Raw genomic sequence first — 20,333 nt, forward strand, 5'->3', positions numbered from 1 at the left:
CCAAGGTTTCATTTGCAACACTGCCTCCTTTCCTTTGCCCTGCAGTATGGGAAGGTCAGGGTGGCGGGACCACAGCTCGGCAACCCGTAGCCCGGGTCGCCGTTTGCAGCCGCCCCCGCCCGGGGCAGGGCTGCAGCTGCGTTCGGGAGCGCGCGGCGCGGGCGGGGGCTGTGTTGGCCGCGGTCTCCAGGCAGCGCGGCGGGCGGGGGCCAGAGCCCCGCGGGAGCCGCCAGCGGCGGCGCGGAAGATGCGGGGCCGAGGTCGCGGCCACCGAGGAGCGCCCGGCCAGCGACGGGCGGCTGCCTCCTGGAGCGAGGTGGGCGGCGCGCCGGGGAGGGGAGGGACAGGCTGGCGGGGGAGGGCTGCAGGAAGGCACCAAGCGACCCGGGTGCGGGCGGGCGAACCCAGGCCGGCGCGAGGAGCCTCGGGGCCTGGGGACCAGGAACCAAAGACCAGGGGGTCACAACACCGAGAGGCTCCCCGCAGCCTGTCCTCGGCCAGTGGAGGCCGGCCAGGGCACCTGACCTTCAAACGCCCCCTGTGGCGTTTTTGGTCCTGTTCCCCAGAAACAGACACAGGGAGAAAATCCAAACTTCCCTTCTGGGCTGCTTCCAGGCCTGCCCCAGACTGGGCAACTTTTTCTTTGTCATTCATCTGTAGAAGGAAATTAGTGTGTCCCAGAACTAGTGGACTAGACCCAGGCCGTGAAGGAACCCTTAGACAGCTGGCATTTCTTAGTCCCTAGATACCAGGGCATATGTCCCCCTATTTCTGGTTTACTTAGAGGAATTTTGACTGGCCAGTCACCCTCTCTTGGTCAGAAATTTTAGTGGCACAACGTTTTTCATTTCGTGGTATTAGAGAGCCACATTCAGTTAAATGTCAAACGCCCACTTATTGATTTGTTCAAGTTGTGAGCTTTTCCTTTTGTATAATCCCGTGCTTTTGTAAGATCAGGTCTCCAGAACACCCAGCTTTTGTTAGTTTATTACTGTTAATGACAGGAAATCCTGGCCTCTCACTTAAGAATAGAAAGAACTGAATTATTTTATGAAAGCACAATTTAAAATTGAACTATAATGATTATTTTAAGCTTGTTCTTTGAGGTCCCAATACTGTGATCTTAACTCCTACAGTAAAACCAATGTTTTTAAAACAAACTTTTAAATACATTAGTATCTGCTGGATTTGCTGCTTTTTACAAACACCCTACAAAGTAACGATCTGCTTATCATTATTAAAATAATATGGCAGAATTAACTATATTTTTTAAAGTAAGAGACTATATAGCAAACTAGTTTATACAATTAGGCAATGATGTTAGTCTACCAACAGGGGGAACTTTGAGTTAAACAGAAAATTACTTCACGCGTATTTAAATATGAACATTATCTTTTGTCTGTTATGTTTGTTAAGACACTTTCCTCCAAGGAGTTGCTGTTCCATGGAAGTCTTAGCAACAAAGTCAACATAATAAGTAACCCTAGAATAGGAATAAGGTGGATAAGGTTATGTTATTTAATTAAAATTAGGATTTGCCAGAAGAACATAAGCAAGCCAATAAAATAAATTTTACAGTAATCTCTAGTGGTGAAGATTTTTATTATGTGACTTACAGGAAAAAAAATGGCATAAAGGCAGTAAGATACAAGATCAACCAAAATAGAAATGCTAGATAAAGATGAAAGGAAGCACAATCCAAAAACATCATCTCCTTTCAATCCTATATGAACTCAAAGCACCCTTTCCATAAACCATCTCATGGGTCACATAAGAGCCCTTTGAGACAGTGAGGGTTCACTTGGAATCACACTCTAGGCAAGCTGGATGGGACTCCAACTAATTCCTAGCAGTCATTCAGTTCAGTCTCCTACCCACCCAACTGTCATCCCCAGGATAGCATCCCTTTCATATCGGTGACTTCCAGCCTCTGCTTGTTGGCTCAGTGGAAGGATCAGAAAGGCTCCCAAATATTTTGTCAAATAGTTTTTATTATTATTATTATTATTATTATTATTATTATATTGTTTAATACTGAGCTGAGTTTGATTTCCTTATAAGCACCTAAATTATATATTTCTCTCTAGTGGCAGCCAGGATATCAAATGGTCTTTTCCAAATGATATAGCTGGCCAAAATAGATCTAGGAACAAAACCATCCCTCCAACTATGGAAACCATACTTTTCTTTCTCCTTTCTGTATTTTCCAAAAGGTAGACTCTGAACCTGTTTTACTCTACCCATGAATACTGCTGAACAGGATAAGTTGATGCCTGGGCCATTTGAAAGAAGGTACTGTCCATAATGAAATAAAGTACCATCAAGGTACTGTCCATAATTAACTATTGGCTTTGTGCTGGCTTGTCTGTAGCAAGCCCTTGGAAGCTGGAAAAGGGAATCTGCTTTTAAGCAACCATTTGATTTCCTCAGTGAAACAGCATTCGATTACTTGGGCTGTTTATGAGCTCTAAATCAGATGTTTTTGTAAGAGAGGAAACACAATTGTTTTTCCAATAGCTATTGCTACATACAAAAGCCTGCAGATAATATAACAAGGTTCTCTTACTTGTTGAAATTTTTTATAAATATTGACATTAAGGAGTTTTCAGTAGTCATAAAGTAACATAAATATAAATTTTTTAGGTAATGATTTTGCAAACCAGAACTTACCAGCCAACTGTTCCTATCAAGACTATCTCCTGTTGATTTCTTAATTTTTCAAAATGAATAAGAATAAACTAATTCCCAAGCTTTCCATTCAATCTCCTGTCGGTCATACCAACTTAAATGTCCAGTCCTCAAACCCACTCCGTAAGAAAGAAGACTTAAATCTGATTTCAGAAGACTCCTTGGAATCAGATTCAGAAAGCCTCACTCAAGAGTTCGAGTCCCAGTCTGAACTTGAGGACCAAATCCAGGATGTAGATGTGGAGCCTGACAGCCTAGAGGGCAGTCCTCAGAGGGAAAGCTTGAGTGAAACAGAAGAGGAAGCAAGCAGAAAAGTAGCTCAGATGGCCATCCAAGGAGACCTCCCGGTCCAGGATAATGACATGAATAACAGGTAAGGAGTTGGCTTGTATATAGTCATAAATAATCCTGTACCAGTAAGGACAGGCTCACCTGGCACACACCTTGTAATGTATGTGAGACAGGTCTCTAAGCAGCTAAGGACAGCATGGCTCCTTGGGTTTTGTCACATTGATTTGTTTTTTAAATTAAAATAATGGGTATTTTAAAAGGGCATTTGCATTTGTTATATTCCTTATTTTTTATCCATATTCCAAGTGTCTCCACTGCTATGACCTCACCTTAGAGAAATCTTGGTATAAAAAAAAAGTATGTATGTGAAGTCTAATGGTCTTAATTTGGTCTAAGTGTGCTGTTTAGTGTCACATTTGAAGTAAGCTTACTTAATTTCTACAACCTGCTTGTTCTCATCTGTTAATTGATCTAGACTGCTTGTCTCACAGGATTGCTATGAATGTCAATAAAATACAAATAATTGGTGGTAGAATCCTATCTGGCCCCTTTTTTCATAGCTAATAGAGGCTGATCTCCTGGGGCCTGAATGATCACATACAGATTTCATCTAATAATCAGTACTTATGGGTTTTAACTATGTGCTATGAGCTACTAAAAAAAATGTAAGGGAATAAAAATAATCCATTTTAATGAAGCTGTAAATTATATGATTACAGCTTCATTATAGAAGAAGTTATTAAGAAGGGAGTTTTACCCATTTGATTCAAATGTATGATATGTCAAGATCATTGTATTGTCATGTGCAACTAATTAAAAAAATTTTAAAAAATAAGGAGTTTTAGTGTAGTGGACAAGTTCATAGAATATAAAGCAGACCACTTAGGTTCAAATACTGGTTCTGCCACTTACTAGCTATACAGTGTTGGTCAAGTCCATTTAATGTTTTTGTGCCTCAGTTTCCTCATCAGTAAAAAGGGCATAATAACAATAGTTGCAGAGTTATGAAGCTAAAATAATATATGCAAAGTGTTGATAACAGTGAATAGCTCTTTGTAAATCATATTACATTGATTTTTAAAAAAATTTTTTAGTTATCAATGGACCATTATTTTAAATATGTGGTGTTGAGAATTGAACCCAGTGCCTCACAATGCTAGGCAAGCACTCTACTACTGAACCACAACTCCAGGCCTATATTGATTTTGTTTTTAAATGAGGTGTCAAATATGTTAAGTAAAGTTGATTAAAAGGCCTAGAACTTGGGCATCATTTTGAAATCAAGATTTGGATAGAAGTTCACAATTAGAATGACATATTTGTGGCACATTAGGGAGTCTATGGGCGTTACACCTAATTTGCATGGGAAAATTGTTTGAGTAGGAATCTGAAAATAGGGGCTTTAAAAAGCACCTCTAACTGCAAGACAAATTTACAGGTCATTGAGTGTAACTACTCCACACCAGAGAACTCAAAGGATTTGTCCTAGGGGTATAGTCATGGTAAGGACTCCAGTGGGAGCCAAAATTGGATGCCAGTCCTAAGTCATTTTCTTCCTTTTTTACTTCCCCTCCTCTTCTTTTTACTGGGGATATCAAGTTAAATGAATCTCATATGCATCTTAGGGGATCTCCAGATACACAGGAAGGGAAAAATGATGCCACAGAGGTGTTCCAGGATGATTTTAGTGAGACAGAACGCTTGATTGGGACTGGATTGGGTCAGCCAGGAGAAAAGAGGACAGGTTCTTAGGGAGGGCAGTGAGATGAAGCAGTGGTCAAGGAAGTTATTCTACATGCTGCTGCATCTTAAATTAAAGAATAAAGACTCAATGGGCAGAGAGGCTATCAGAGGGTAATGAGACTGTCACAATAATGATGCCACCTTTTGAAGGCCCATCTGTAGTTTCACTCAGCTCTTCACTGTGACCTTGCAGGGAAGGTGCTGAGAGCGTCATTTTCCAGAGAGGAAAAGTGAGGCCAACGGAGATGAAATAGCTGGTCTAAGGGCATAGTGCTCTAATGGAGGACTTGTTTTGTTACTAATATCAATTTTTGTAATTATGAGAAACTTTTAGCCTACAGAAAAGTACAGGGAAAAAGATGACGTAACCCTGATTGCCATATTTGTTTAAATTCTTCAAGTCATAAAACATTGCAGATAGTTTCCTTTACCCCTTCTCAAATCCATTCCCCTATCATCCTCCTCAGAGATAACCCAAAATGCATTTATGTGGGTTTGCACTGTTCTTTCAATATTCTATTCATTTCTTTCGTAGACAATCTATAATCAATAGATATATTTGTATTGTATTGTATTTTTCTCCCTGTTTGTTCAGTCAGCATCGTTGTCTTAACATTTTATCATTATCTTTTTTAGCTGAGGACTTTGGTCATTCATTTTGAAACTTCTGAATAAGTTTTGCTGTGTGCACATACAACTGACCCTTACCCGTTGAAGAGAATTTAGGTTGTTTTCAGTTTTCTTATTTAACATAATATTCTGTACACATCCTTGTGTCTCTTTGGGTAGATGTGCAAGAATTTCCTCACAGTATCTGCAAGTCTTCAGTCCTCACAGTTACCTAGTCTTTCTAACTTTTGCCACTCTGACAGGTTATAAAATTCTTTTTATAGATTTCAGCTACTTTTCCTGATGACTTGTCAGCATGTTTTTAGCCACAAGAGATCAATTCAGACACTCTTTGGCATCGGTTTATTTCATTCAACTAAATGTTATAAGTATTGAGTATTTTCCTATATTTTTAGATGTAATTTATATGTAATTTTTTCATGCTACTCAGTATTTCAGTATCTAGAGGTGCCATGGTATAATTATCTGATCACACATGGGACATGAGATGTTCTCAGGTTTTTTTTGTTTGTTTGTTTGTTTTTGTACCAGGGATTGAACTCAGGGGCACCAACCACTGAGTCACATCCCCAATCCTATTTTATATTTTATTTAGAGACAGGGTCTCACTGAGGTGCTAAGTGCCTTGCCATTGCTGAGGCTGGCTTTGAACTATCTCAGTCTCCCAAGACACTGGGATTACAAGTGTGTGCCACCGTGCCCAGCTCAGGGTTTTGGTATTTTTTAAACAATATTTTAATTGAAAGGTATATGAATAATTGATAGAGCTTGGTTCAGCTTAGATATGGATATTAGGAACAAGAAAAGTCAGAGTAAATTTAATAACAATAGCTGGCATTTCAGAATGCTAAACATAAGCCCATCACTGTGCAAAACTCGTTTTACATGTATTACCTCATTTAAATCCTATGGCAGCCCTGATAGGTAGATACTGTAATGATCACACTTTGAGGTTGTAAATGAGTGTCAAGAAGTTATATTATTACCCATTCATGCATTTAGTGAGTATTGGAGCAGAAAGCTGAGGCATTCTCACTCGGTCCTAAGCCATGTTTTTATCATGGCTCTAAACTAAGACATTCAGAGTCTCTTAGATAGTAAATGGTATAGTTTTATTTACAGAAATGAGGGCATCAGAAAGGAAAAATCTTTTCCCTTGTACAAAGTGTCCTTGTCTGTACTTTTAAGATAAAAAACAAACAAACAAACAAAAAGGCAAGAATCCATTAAGTGACCTTCTTCTCTCCCAATTTTTCAGTTTTTCCTTCTTTTTTTCTGATGCTGAGGGACCTGACTTTAACCCTGTTTTCTTTTTTAACCAAAAGGCAATTTAAATACTACTTAATATATTTTAAGTAATAAAGAATAATGCTTACAAAAAATCAAAATTATGGTTAGATTTTTAGTATTTTGATTCAGAGTTCCTTAAACAAAATGCTGTTTTGCTCAGATTGACTTGCCTTGGAAATGGTGAGTGATAGACTATAACCTTGGGGCATAATTAGAAATGGGTTATAACTCTGTAATTGTCAGAACATAGTTCATTCATTGAACATATGAGGACCAGTTTCACAATGTAAAGGAAAACAGACCTGAGGCAGTTGAGTAAATAGTACTTCAAAAATGTTACTCAGGGACACTTTAGTTATTGATTCCTCTCTCTGCCTCACATTAGTCTTAGAAATCTTTCCTAGATGTATTTTTGCTCATATTTGAGTTCATAACATACACAATTTGAAATTCAAGTAGACTTCATTTCTATAAGGTAGGTAGCATTCTGGGAATTGTAGTTCAAAAAATTAGTCAAACCCTGCCTTAAACCAAAGCAAATCTCTTTTTTCTTCTTGCTTTTATAATGAATAATTTTGAAAGCTGCCTGGCAAATCACTTAGCCCTACCCTTGTGTTTTGATGTTACTAGAATCTTCTCAAAGCAATTACTCTCTTGTATCTCACCAATGTCAAGCATAGTTCAGTGTATATGGATTAGAGAAAACCTTTTACTTAATAGAAATTGGAGCAATATTGACTGTAGTGAATGAATCAAGACTGGAGAGAGGATCTTCATGTGACAGTCCTTAAACCCCACTCCAGAACAAGCCTTATGACACTCAGCACTCATGAAGAAAGAGATCAATGTAATGCCTAGAGCATTAGAAATAACCTCTTAAGTCAGGGAGCTTTCTGAAGTCTTATATTTTTAAAAAAATCAGAAAACAGCAAGTACCCAGTATATGTATAAAATAAGGTCTTGCTTACAGTAATACTTTTATAATTACAACTATTTATGGAACTATTTAATTTGTATATACTATCTAATTATCTTTTAAAGATCCCCTTACATAGGCTTTATTTATTTATTTGGTGCTGGGGATTGAACCCAGGGCCTTGTCATGTAAGGTGCATACTCTACCACTGAGCAACCCCCACAACCCATAAGCATTATCTTTCTCGTTTTGTAGATAAGGCTCTAAGACTTTTTTGTAGGTGTATATAGTTGATAAGTGGCATAACTAGACATTGAATTAAACTCTCTCCTAACTCCAAAGCCTAAGCCTTTAATTATGAATATCTGACTAGATAATAATGGATTGAGCTGATGAAGGATTCTGCCTTAATATCTAGCAAAAATTAAAGAGAGAACAATTCCAGTACAGAATAAACTGAGGCCAGAGTTAATATGAATGTAAAATTTAAATGTTAGTAAAGTAATAAAACTTTTTAAAGAATGCTGTGCCCTCAGAATAAATAAACATTAATTGTATTTTACCTTGGGCAGTGTGTCACAGTAGCCTTATACTTCATCATCTTCTCTGGGAAACAGACTGCTTCTATTCGTTGAGCTCTGCATTTTCCTCTCTCATTACCTGGGAACCACAGCATCCACAAAGGGCTATATCCTGTCTAATAAACCACTTGTGTTAGAAATTAACAGGAGGCAAATAGGCACAATGAAGAATTACTAGTTAAACTGAATATTCTGAATTGTCTGCAAGTTAAAAAGGACCGTTAACTTGCAGTCTGCATCTTCATTGTGTTGTGGTATATAATTTTTCCTCTCCATTGTTTTAATATGTGATGTTTCTGGCTAATAATGTGAGAATCATGAGAAGTACTAAGTGATGAGTTCTGCAGCCTGAAGACCAAAACAGATACTGGTGGATAAAGGAAGACCTGGTGAAAACCAAAACAGTATTCTCATTTTGTCCCAGATTTCTCAAGCTGTTCTGTCGAACTCTTTGGAAATATTTAAGCTGAGGCTGGAATACTGTCTATTACTGTTTTAATAGATGTTTTGCAATGATTGGGAGTGTAAAGCAGACATTTAAGGCTGGTTCTAGTATTCTAGGACTATAGAGAACATTCCAGAAGCCTCCAGGACTCACTTTCATTCCTGTTGATACCTAGCAACATCCATCATGTTGATTTCTATTGTCTTTAATTCGGTAGATTTTCAACTTAAGGCATTGGTTGGCCAACCTCCTTCAATACATTACACTGCGTACCAGTGTAATGTTCCAGGGGTTTCCACACGGTATTTGAGGAATAGCTACTTGCATTTTAGTTTTTATTTCAGATGACGTGGAAATAGATTTATCAGAGAAGTGAGGTTATAGGTATTATTGTCATAGGTATTAGTTATTTCTATTTTAGTTTTATTCATTTACTCACAAACCATGCTTTAGTTAAGCCCTGATGTGCTTCTCAGAGCAGGCACCGTGCCACCGTGACAGCTGAGCAGTCACAGAAGGAAGTAAAGTGTGTGCTTGGGCATGAATCCTGTCTATTAAAGACAGAGTCCCCGCCAGAAATGCTAAAGCCATGGTGACTCCTGGGGTTTGTTGCCCTCAGAGACAGCCACGAGTTTCTTTCTTGTTTATTTCAAAACTAGAATGCATTGTCGTGTTAAAATAAGCAAATAGGTCGAAACCTCACAACATGCATTTAAATTTATGTTACCTACAATCCTGCAAGTCTTTTGAGAGATTCAAAGAGATTGTAACCAAGTTACTAAAGGGATAGTTTAATTTATGACCTTTTCTATCTGCATTACTTTTCCCTTCCTGATAAGTTCCCAAATATAGAAAAGTTTGCTTAGTATATTTTAATGTATATAATTTGATTAGTATGGATATCTATGGAACTTCGATTAGTATATTTTACTGTATGGAATGTAAACTAATTTTTCCCCCAGTATTTATAACATCATAGAGTTATTTGCATGACAGGCCCAATCCAACTAATAAAAGGGTGGATTCTTAGAGCATATAGGGCCCATAAAGGTCAGCCTGTTCCCTGTTGTACAAAGGAGAAACCTGAGACCTAGAGGGGTAAGGAGATGCCCTCAAGTTCATATTGCTGGTCACTAACAAAGCAGCACAAGAACTCAGGTCCATTGCTTTTCCCATGATATCACAGTAAAATTCCAGTGCTCTCAGTCTGACATTTAAAATATAAGAAACTCTATCTAAAGGACATATAAGCACCTAGAAATTTTATAAATCTAGGTCTCTACCCTCTTAGCCATTGCTTTGGAGAATGAAAGGAACACCGGAGCCTCCATGGAAAATGTCTGCCACTAGCATTGTGGACTCACTGACTTAGAGGAATTGTGTCTCTAAATACTGTGTCATACAGCATTTCCCTTGTGAAGATGCAGCCTTGGCTTCACGTAACTTAATAGAAAGAGGCACTAGAATTTTACATTGCTATTACTAAAATGTCCTCTTTAGATCATTTTTTTAAATTCATAGACTGTCCTCGAATAAAAATTGGTACTAATAAGAACTTGGGATAAATATTTGGTTGATTTTTAGCCACAAATATTTTGTTGAAGAAAAAGGGGGACTTTGGTTGGAATTACAAATTATATAATTACTGTAAACAGAATTCACTAACAATTCAGCCCCTTCACTTTAGTGTGTTTCTGTAGACAGTCTTTGGTCTTTATTTCATAAAACCATCTTTTTTTTTTTAAGTCAAAAAGTGCCTTCATTCAGTGAAATTTTTTAGATTGCAAATAACCTGCACAAAAACATTTCAGTATATTTGTGGAACCATTTTATTTCCTACTTGGATGTAGCTCAGTAGTAGAGAATTTAGCTGGCCTACTCATACTCATGGCCCTCCGGTTGATCCCCAGCACCACAAAAAGGAAAAAAAAAAAAAAACTTACAGACTTGCAAAAGTGAATTTTTAATCTTTTGGATTTATTTCATTCTATTTACTTCAAAGCCATTGATGAGAAGATTAAGATGAGCATAGAATTCGGAAATCCTTGGAAACAATTGTTATTTTTATAGTTCCTTAAAGAAGCATTAAAAACTTTACACTTAAACAAAAATTGAATTTACTGCTCATATGCATAAAAGATTTAATGGCATATAAATTGGGAATAATTGTTCTGTTTAAAAGGATTAAATTAAAACTAAATCAATAATAACATGTGCAGTTTCAATTTAACTGCCTACTTAAAATAAAGTGGCAAATAAATAACAGCTAAATGATTAATAGCAATGCTTTTATTCACCTCCTCAACAGGCAAAATGGCCAGTTATTGAATATTTTATTGTGAGTGCAAAGGATGTTAATTGTACTAGAAACATGCTCTAATTTTAGTAATTTTTTGATTGAATACAAAACTGAATATGAAGCTCTTCATTAAATGGAGTCTTGATTTTATTTTGTTTGAAGTTATCGCAGCGAGTACTCAAATATGGTCCATTAAAGCCAGCAAATATCCTGGCGCATACATGTGAGCCCGCCCCCGCCCCCTTCTCTGCATCCATTTCTAACCAGGCCTCTGAAGTGGAGACCCGGCATCTGTTGTCTGAGCCATAACAAAAGAGTTGTGTACTCATTGTCTGTGTAACCTTTCTACCAAATGAGGAGGAAAGGGGTGCATGTTTTGTGCGTGGATGATTACTGATGAAAGGGTACTTCACACTCATTTTGTCCCAGTGTGTTGACCTGGACCACAAAACACAATGGGACTTCTCAGCACACAAGCTCAGTACAATGGGGTTCTTTAGTATCATGTTCTGTTTCAACCATTACATTTGTTTCTGTGAAGCATTACAGCTTTCTGTGCTTATAATTTTGTAAAACATTACCTCCTGTTGTTTCAACATATGTTTTCCATCTAGAAAGGGAGAAGAAGAGGTTTAAGATAGTCATTGCAGGTGTAAACAATGTGGCTAAAGCTTTCATATAAGTCACATGTTCCAGTGCTATCCTTGCTTGTACATGTTTTTAGAGTTTCTTTTCCAAAACACTTGTTCAAAAACATGTATCTCAACCAGGTTTGTTTCCAAACCCTCTGTATTTTCCATGTTCTGCTTAAAACATTAGTCTTCTATAGCATGTGATATTGCTTCTATAGCCACTTGAGAAAGGAAATCTATTGAGGTTAGAGACTACAACTTTTTTGAAAATTCTAAAATAATTTAATTCTCCCAGTTTCATCTTCATCACCTTTCAGCAGCTGTCAAAATGTTTTGCCTCTTGGAAACACTGACATTTCTCAATCCCAAGTCCTAAATTATGATTCAGACATTCTCCACAGTGCCTAAGTCACAACTAAAAAAATGGATTTTTAAAGATGGGTGTTAATTTTTTCAGGCTACTAGTGTGACACTTATAGCATCACAAGATAGCTTTGTTCCCTGGAAATACCTGAAGCCTTGGGGAGAGAAGGATCCCTGGAGATCCATCAGCAGGAAGCACAGTACACAACAACAAAGCCATGCTATGGTGTCTGAATGTCACCCAGCAAGCAGAGACAAGTAACAGCTCACTGACAGGTGCTTTCATAGCTAGCCCTTACTGACTGTGACTCAGTGCAAACACAGAAGTTAATTAAATAACTTTCTCATGTTCACATAGCAACTGGTGACACCAGGAATTCAGTGTAGGCAGCTGATTCTAGGACGATTGTCCTTTGACACTCTGCTGAACCATTTCTCAGAACCACAATATTCCATGTCATCATTCATAGAAACAAGGCACCATGATCATTGCATGTGATTGAGGAAAGTCTTTAGCCATGTCTGTAGACATAATGCCATTTTCTGCTGATACTGGTAAAATATAATAACTAGTCTCAGTATATTAATTTTGGTGTAACTGCAGATGAGAAAATCAGAAATCCATTTCCTTCAACTGTTGAAAGTTACTGTTAGTCAGCTTTCTATCACTGTGACAAAATACCTGACATAAACAACTTATAAGAAGGAAAGATTTATTGTGATTCATACTTTTAGAGGCTTCAGTTCAGTCATTTGGCCCTGTTGCTTTGGCTCTGTGGAGGGACAGTGCCTCATGGCAGGAGCACGCAGTGGAGGATCCCTGTTCATATCATGACAGCCAGGAAGCAGAGAGAGAGACGAAGGAGCAGGGTCCCAATATCCCCTTCTAGAGCACACACCCAGTGACCTAACTTCCTTCCTCTAGGCCACACCTCTTAGAGGTTCCACCGCCTTCCAATAATGTCACAGGCTGGCAACCAAGCCTTCACCCTGTGGGCCTTTGAGAGACACTTTAAATTCACACTATGGCAATTACTTATTGAAAAAATAGTGGGCATTACTCAGTTATTGATTATCTTGTCAGTCTATCATAGAATTATAGAACAATGGATTTGGAATGGACTTGAGATATCATCTAGCAATTGAATCTAGAAATAGGAGGTTAACATTTTCAGTGACAAACAAGGTTATTTCCTCCTATTTTATTTTTATTTATTATTATTGTTGTTGTTATAGTGCTACAGATGGAACCCAAGCCCTCATGCATACTAAGCAAATGTTCTACCAGTGAGCTCTGTAGCCAGCCTTGTCTTCCTATTGGAAATACTTACAGCATCCTGTTTAAATCTTTCCTCATTCATTACAGTTGGTGCATAAACCCTGTCCTCCTCACTGAAGGGGAGGATCCATCAGCCTGCTTCTCTTTTATGTACTGCTTTATCTTTTGTGCCTAACATTCTTCCTATACACAGGGAGGTCCTCCACAGATATATATTACTGGCCTACTGAGCAATTCTCTGACTCACCCAAGGCAGACACTGCACCAAGTTTGCTTCACGCCCACCTATGGGAAATGCTGTGGCATCCATTGCTACTTAATGGACAAGAGCCAGGAACCAGAGCAGACTGACAGGGTCTGTATCCTGGCTCTACCACTCCTTTGCTCTGTGGCCTTGGGAGACTTAGGAAAGCTCTATCAGCCTTAGTTTCTTCATCAATTAAATGAGGATAATAATAATAGTACTATACTTCCCTCAAGTTGTTCTAAGGCAAAAATTAGAGATTTACTGCAAGCATTCCTTGAGATCAACATACAATGTAATGTACTGTCTTTCTACATCCCACTACCTACTGAGTGGCAGAACAGTGATGCCCAGGGTTGTCACCTTGAGAGGTAGACATCTTTGTTCTAAGCAGTGAAAACTAGAGGACTGGTATATACCAGAAACTCAATGCTTTGGTTGTCCAGAAATGTTTTCTAAAATCTCTTCTCTCCAACTAAACTTACAAATCAATTTATGGAGCCCAGATGCTTTCATAGAGTTTGCAAAGTCATTCAATACCCAACCTCTGCTTGACCTTGAGCTGTGATCTTCGGCCGTCCTTCCCAATACCCTCCACTTTATTCATTTAGAAATTGTTCTTGGAAAACACCAGATTCTCTCTCCCCTCCATTCCTTTTTACATTTGTTCCCCTCAGCTTAGCACATGCTTCTTTAGCCTTAGGTCTCAGCAGTGCCATCGCTTCCTCCTGAAAGTTCTCCCCAATTTCCTGAGACCTGATGGCCCCATGCCTCTCATCAGAGCAGACATCCCTCCACATTGTAAGCTGCTTGATAGCTTGTCTCTACCCACTCCGGTCTGTGAATCCAGCACTGTGCCATTTACCTCCATATCCCCTGGCTTAGCAAGTGCTTAGTAAGTAAGTATTTACTGAATTCATGAGTTTCCTAATGAATAAAGAGTAGAGTCAAATTCAGTTTTTCCTTTCATTATAGTATGGACATGGGCAAACAGCACATTTCTTTATTAAAATTTTTTTATTCACCTGAAGATAATAATTGAGCTTTCTTCTGTACCTAAATGACCACAGTTGAGAGCCTCTTTGGAGGTTCTAGCAGGGTTCATATATCCCTGACAAAAGAACTGGCCTCCTCTAGTGGGAAGGTCATCCTCTTCAGTGGAGCACATGCATTGGAAGGGCTATACCTGGAGTGGTGAGAAAGGAAGGGGACACCTACTTGGCCAGCCAGTTTGGCCGAATCAACCTTGCCAATCAGTGGAGTGTCAGGTGTTACAGCCAGATCACCCTCACATCTGCTAAACAGCCACAGACGAACTTTGTGTTTTGCTCAGTGCAAGATAAGTTCTAAAGTCATTCACTAATTTGGCCCAATGCAAGAAGCTCCTGCATGTTTAGATTCTAATTTATTACTATTGGTTTTAAAAAATAAATATGTAATGCTTATTTGTGCTGACTAGAGTATTTTTAGAGATGCAATTATTTATTCTAGAATTCTTATGTCTGTGGCATGGTGCAACATACTGGGGCAGAAACAAGAAAAGGAAAATAACCAATAGGCCTTGCTGCCCTGATCTTCCCCTAGGTGAGGAGACAAGTTTATCAGAAATAAGAACCAACACAGAGCCCTGTAAAAGACACTGTTGATCCTTATGCATTCTTAAGAAATAAACAAAACAAAATGAATATAACTTCTCAGAGACTGGCTCCAAGATGACATGAATTGGCAACTGACACATAAGAGGTAGGGGCACATCCAGAACTTGAGCCACCAGTGTCTGGTACAAGTCCAGTTTGGGCTCTGCTGGACCATTCCATTGTCCGTGTGCCTGTGCCAACTCTTAAATATCCAGGTGACAGGCCAGGCCATTTAGAAACACTACGAGTTCATAGGGATGGCACCCAGGAAAAACCACCCCTTCAAAGCCTGGGGGCAGGTTATCCTGTAATGCTCAGGACATAGTGGGACACAGTTTGACATCCCATTTCCTGATGAATGGATCATTCCCTCTCAAACATTTTGCTAGAGGACTATTTCAAAAAGTTTTCCATCCTAATATGCAAACCAAAAAATTCAAAGTGACAATTTAGCAAGACATGGGAATTTTGGCTTTTCCTTCAATTTTTGCTTTCCACCAAATCAAAGTTCACATTAAGAAGAGTAAATTAGTATTAGGGGGACCATTAGTTTGTTTACCCAGCATAAAATTACATCCTCTGTAAACGGGAATATCAAATAGCATAAAAAGCTGGAGTGATTTACATTTTCTTTTTGATTACAGGATTGCATCCACTGTACTCAAGGAAGGAAAATCTCTCCCATTTAGCTTTTGAAGATCAAAGAGGCCATTAAATATGCCATATTACCAGCATTTTTTTTTCTTTTTTGGTTAAGACTAGAGGATACTTTACAAATTGAGATTGTCATGGAGAAAAGGGAGGACTTTATTTGGGGTCATCTACACGCATTAAGAACTAGTTCTTCCCACTGGCAGGACCTTATGCTTAACCTTTCATTCAGATAGGGCCATCCTATAGCATCAAGTACACACTGACATGTCTGTTGAGTTTTGTGGGCACAGACCTGACAAGCAAGAGACTATGAACCTTTCAGTGAGTCGCATTCTGATTCTAAGCTATGGTGATCTTTCTATAATACATTTGATAAAATCCACAATATGATATGGAAAGCAAAATTACTGAGAAGAAGGATAAACCTACATAGATATTAAATTGAGATAAATTCTGGCTTTCCTCCCAAAGGGAGGAGGCTAAGACAAATGATGTCTAGGCTACAATCCATATTTCCCTTCCTAGATGAATAGCCAAATGTGTGCATTACCAGCTAAATTATGATTTTATCTTTACTAGCTGAAATACTGAATCATCTTTGTGTATATAAGTGAGTGTTCTCTGAACAATAGTGATTCATTGCTTAATGTGGAAGACATTTTGTTTTCAGGCATTTAGAATTGTCTTCCATTTTTATTCCATATTTCAATGAAATTGAGTAATTAAGACCTTTTTGTGCTTATGTGTAGTGCATGGTTCTAATCTGAGCCTGAGGTACATCTTTAGCATATACACAGTAAGAAGGAAATTAGAGGAGAAAGATTGAGATTAATTTCAAATGAAATGATCAACTGAATACAGTGAGTGAATTATCTGGACTAAGGACTTGCCATTTCTTTTCTGCTTTGGGCAGCCAACAACCTATAAAAGACAAATACTCAGACCTCCGCTATGACCCAAATTGGAAGAACAAGAAGGAAGAAGGGCAGTTGTTGAGGGTGGAAGCATTGCCAGAGTCTGCAGCCAGTTCTTCAGAAAATCTGCCCTTGGATCCACTCTACCCTTCCAAGGAGACTTCAATGGAACTCTCAGAGGGAAAAGGCAAACAGAGAAAGAGCTCTCAGAGCGAAACTTCCTTACTTGGAAGTGAATTTTTAAGCCCAAACTATGAGAGTGGTGCCCAACACAAAGAGCCATTTTCAGAGCTAAGCAGTAGTGATATGGAGGAGAAGTCAAGCAAACTCTCTCAGTACCTGAAGAGTTCAAGTTCACATAGCGAGGTTTTCCTGCCAGGATCACATGGCCCTCGGAGAAGGAAGTCCAAGCAATATTTTGTGGAAAAAAACAAGCTGACTTTGGGATTACCCTCTCCTAAAACAGACTCGTATCTTCAACTTCACAACAGAAAAAGGGGGGAAACTCACCCAGAGCAGGTACGTAGTAGCTACTTAAGCTTCTCTTCTGGAAACACTAAACTGGAATTTGCATTTGTTTTCAGTGGCTGGCTATACCTGCTTTGGGGATGATGAGGTCATTGTACCAACTTGGGGGTTAACAAACCTTCCATACTACATTCTGTATGCTGCCCATGCTCCTAGAGTGAGGGGACTTATTCTGCAGATTCTTAAAAACAAAACAAAGCCCTCAGTGGTTTATAGACTAGGGGAGTGGTTCTCAGCTTTGGCTTCACATAGGAATCACCTGGAGTACTTTCAAAATACTGAGTCCTAGGCTAACAACTGAAATCCTAATGAAATTCACCTGGACAGTACTGCTCTAGCACTCCCTATGTTTAGCCAAGACTGAGAATCGCTAGTCTAAGAGCAGTGGCTTCCAAATACTAGCATATATCAGAGTCATCTGGGAGACTTGATAAAGCAGATTGCTGCTGTGTCACATAGGATAACCAATGTTGACAACAATTAAGTAAATATTTCAAAATAGATAGTAGAGAGGATTTTGAATGTCCCTGCTATAGTTTGGATCAGAAATGTCCTTCAAAGGCCCCAAATGCTTAGTCTCCAGCTTAGCTTTATTGGGAGAGAGTGGAAACTAGGCGGGGTCTAGTGGGAGGTATCCTAGTAACAAGGGGACATATCCTTTAAAAGAACAGTCCCTGCCCTTTTCTCTTTGTCTCTGTTGCCTCCTGTCTACCATGAGAAGAGCAACTTTGTTCTATCATATGCCCTATGTCATGCTGTGCTTCTCAAAAGCAACAGGGTTGATCAATCATGGACTGAAACCTCAGAAACTGTGAGCCAAAATAAGTTTGTCTTCATTATAAGTTGATTATCTCAGGTATTTTGTTACAGCAACAGAAAACTGACTAACACTGTTTCCAATATAAAGAAATGATAAATATCAGAGCGATACCAGTTACCCTTAACTGAATATTACACATCATACCTGTACAAGATCATTAACTTCAGCTTTATTTGTTTTGTTTTGTTTTTACATTTATTTTATTTGTATATTTTTATGTGGTGCCAGGGATCGAACTCAGTGCCTCATGCATGCTAAGCAAGTGCTCTGCCCACTGAGCCAGGCCACAACCCTCAGCTTTATTTGTAACAGCAAAAGATTGGAAGTCATCCAAAGTATCTGTCAATTGGAAAGTAGTTAAGTAACTTATGGTATATCCACACAAAAAAAGTATACTCTAGCTGTCAAAAAAAATGAGATTATCTTCCATCAACTCTTATAAGTAATTTAACAAGATTTGTTATTAAGAAAAATTCAAGGTGTAGAACAGTGTGTGCAGTATTTTTCCCACATTTTTTGTTAGTGCAACATAGTTGTACATATTGATGAGATTTGTTTTACATATTTATACATGCACACAGTATAACAATATAATTTGGCCAATACCACTCTCCAGCATATGTACAATATTTTAAAATTAGAGAAGAAAAATATATGTCTATTTGCTTGACATTTATAACAACTTGTTGAAGACTATATAAGTAGATGGTTAAGTGCAATGAGTCGAGTGGGACTGCCTGGGAACACAGCTTTTCAATATATAACTTTCAAATCACTTATTTTTCAACCATATCTATGTGCAAACTTTTAAAAATTAAATAGAAAAATAACAGTAAAAATGAGGAAAGAAGCTTTTACAATACACACTTTTGTAGTAACCCAAATAGCATCACATCCCCTGACTGCATTGGGTCGACCCATCTTGCATTTTTGATTATACACCAGGGCTCCAAACACAACTGCTGACGTTTAAATTCAGTTGTTCAAGTCTTTTTGCTCTTTTTATAGATCTCTTGATTATACACTAAAATGCACTTTGATGCTAATAACTATAATAAAAATGAATAAATAAAATGCACTTTGAATACACGATAAGATCTCCAGCACACAATGTGTGAGGCAAGGAACTGAGATGAAAAGCTACACACACTAGAGGGCACCTGAGCATCATGGTCAGGCAATAACTGCTGGTGAATATTCAGTGCTTGCTTTTATTCATGATTTGTTCAGTAGCCAAAAGTTATTTGTCTGAAACTCATTAGTATCTGAGTCAATTTGTGACCTACCATTAAAGGAAATTGTGTTTTGAAAAATGAACTACCCTTCTATCTTGATTCTAATATGACTTTGAAGATGAAGGTGAAATTTAGTATGGGTTTAGAAGAGATGTAAGTGCTTTATGCATGTTATTTGGCTCTTTCCTAGTAATTTCTTGGAAATTACAGATATTTTACAAATGTTAATATAGAAAGGTTATTCAATCACCTATAGTCTTCAAGACAATATAAAGCCATAAATAGAATTCGTTATCCAGATCCACTATCCATTCTGCAGATCAACACACCTTTGTGGCTGTTACTAAGACAGCAGGTCAGTCAGTCATCAAATATTTTCTGAGCACAAGCTACGTGCTAGGTTCTCTTCTCAGTGCTAGGGATGTTACAGAAAATATAGCATGCAGCCGTCCTGACAGGAACTTACATTTCAGTCATGTGACATAAGAAACGTGTAATCAAATAATTTCAGTTATCGCTCACACCTCCAAGGAGCCTGAGTAAACGTTATTTAATAAGCAATGTGTGGAGTATAACCTGGGATAATTAGCTAGGTGCTTGGGGAGGGTTTTTCTGTGGACACCTCATTCAAGTTGAGATGTGGAAGGAGGAGAAATGGAAAAGCATGCAAGGTCTGAGAAGAGCTGTGCTTTGCCCCACTGAGGCCATAGGGAGCATTCTCACATAGCGAGCAACCCAACTATGTGGGAGTAAAAGTAAAACCAAAACAAAAGTACTGGTTGGCAGGGCTGGGGTTGTGGCTCAGTGGTAAAGTGGTTGCCTAGCATACATGAGGCACTGGGTTTGATTCTCAGCACCATATACAAATATTAAAAAATGAAGATCCATCAACAACTAAAAAATATCTTTTAAAAAAAGTTCTGGTTGGGGTATCAGAAATCAAGGATTAAATTCTAGGTTCTCAGACTGTCCCTTACTAGATATTTGAACAAGAAACTCTATAAACCTGACCTTCCTCATTTATTGCAAGGCGTCAGTTTCTTCCTTGGATGACCATTTGAAGAATCTATACACAGCAGACCCTCACTGAATGGAATCTACCTCTACCACTAGGCATTCCTTAGGCATGAGAAAGAAAAAGAAC

At 38.4% G+C, this 20,333-nt stretch overlaps 1 protein-coding gene across 7 annotated transcripts in view; it reads left to right on the forward strand.

Moving 5' to 3' along the window:
- Window positions 1-203: 203 nt before the first annotated feature.
- Window positions 204-20,333, forward strand: part of Jhy (junctional cadherin complex regulator) — a 65,646-nt gene continuing 45,516 nt past the window's right edge. For 5 of the 7 annotated variants that reach the window (XM_026402687.2, XM_026402692.2, XM_026402693.2 and 2 more), the window contains exons 1-4: window positions 204-316; window positions 2,214-2,292; window positions 2,644-3,061; window positions 16,606-17,125. In XM_026402687.2, coding sequence (XP_026258472.2) covers window positions 2,724-3,061; window positions 16,606-17,125 — 858 coding nt within the window. In that variant the 5' untranslated portion in view covers window positions 204-316; window positions 2,214-2,292; window positions 2,644-2,723. The remainder of the gene's footprint in view (window positions 317-2,213; window positions 2,293-2,643; window positions 3,062-16,605; window positions 17,126-20,333) is intronic. The other 2 variants (XM_026402688.2, XM_026402689.2) reach the window with 2 other exon arrangements.

Source organism: Urocitellus parryii, chromosome 4, assembly GCF_045843805.1.
Source record: "Urocitellus parryii isolate mUroPar1 chromosome 4, mUroPar1.hap1, whole genome shotgun sequence".
NCBI classification, from domain to species: Eukaryota; Metazoa; Chordata; class Mammalia; order Rodentia; family Sciuridae; genus Urocitellus; species Urocitellus parryii.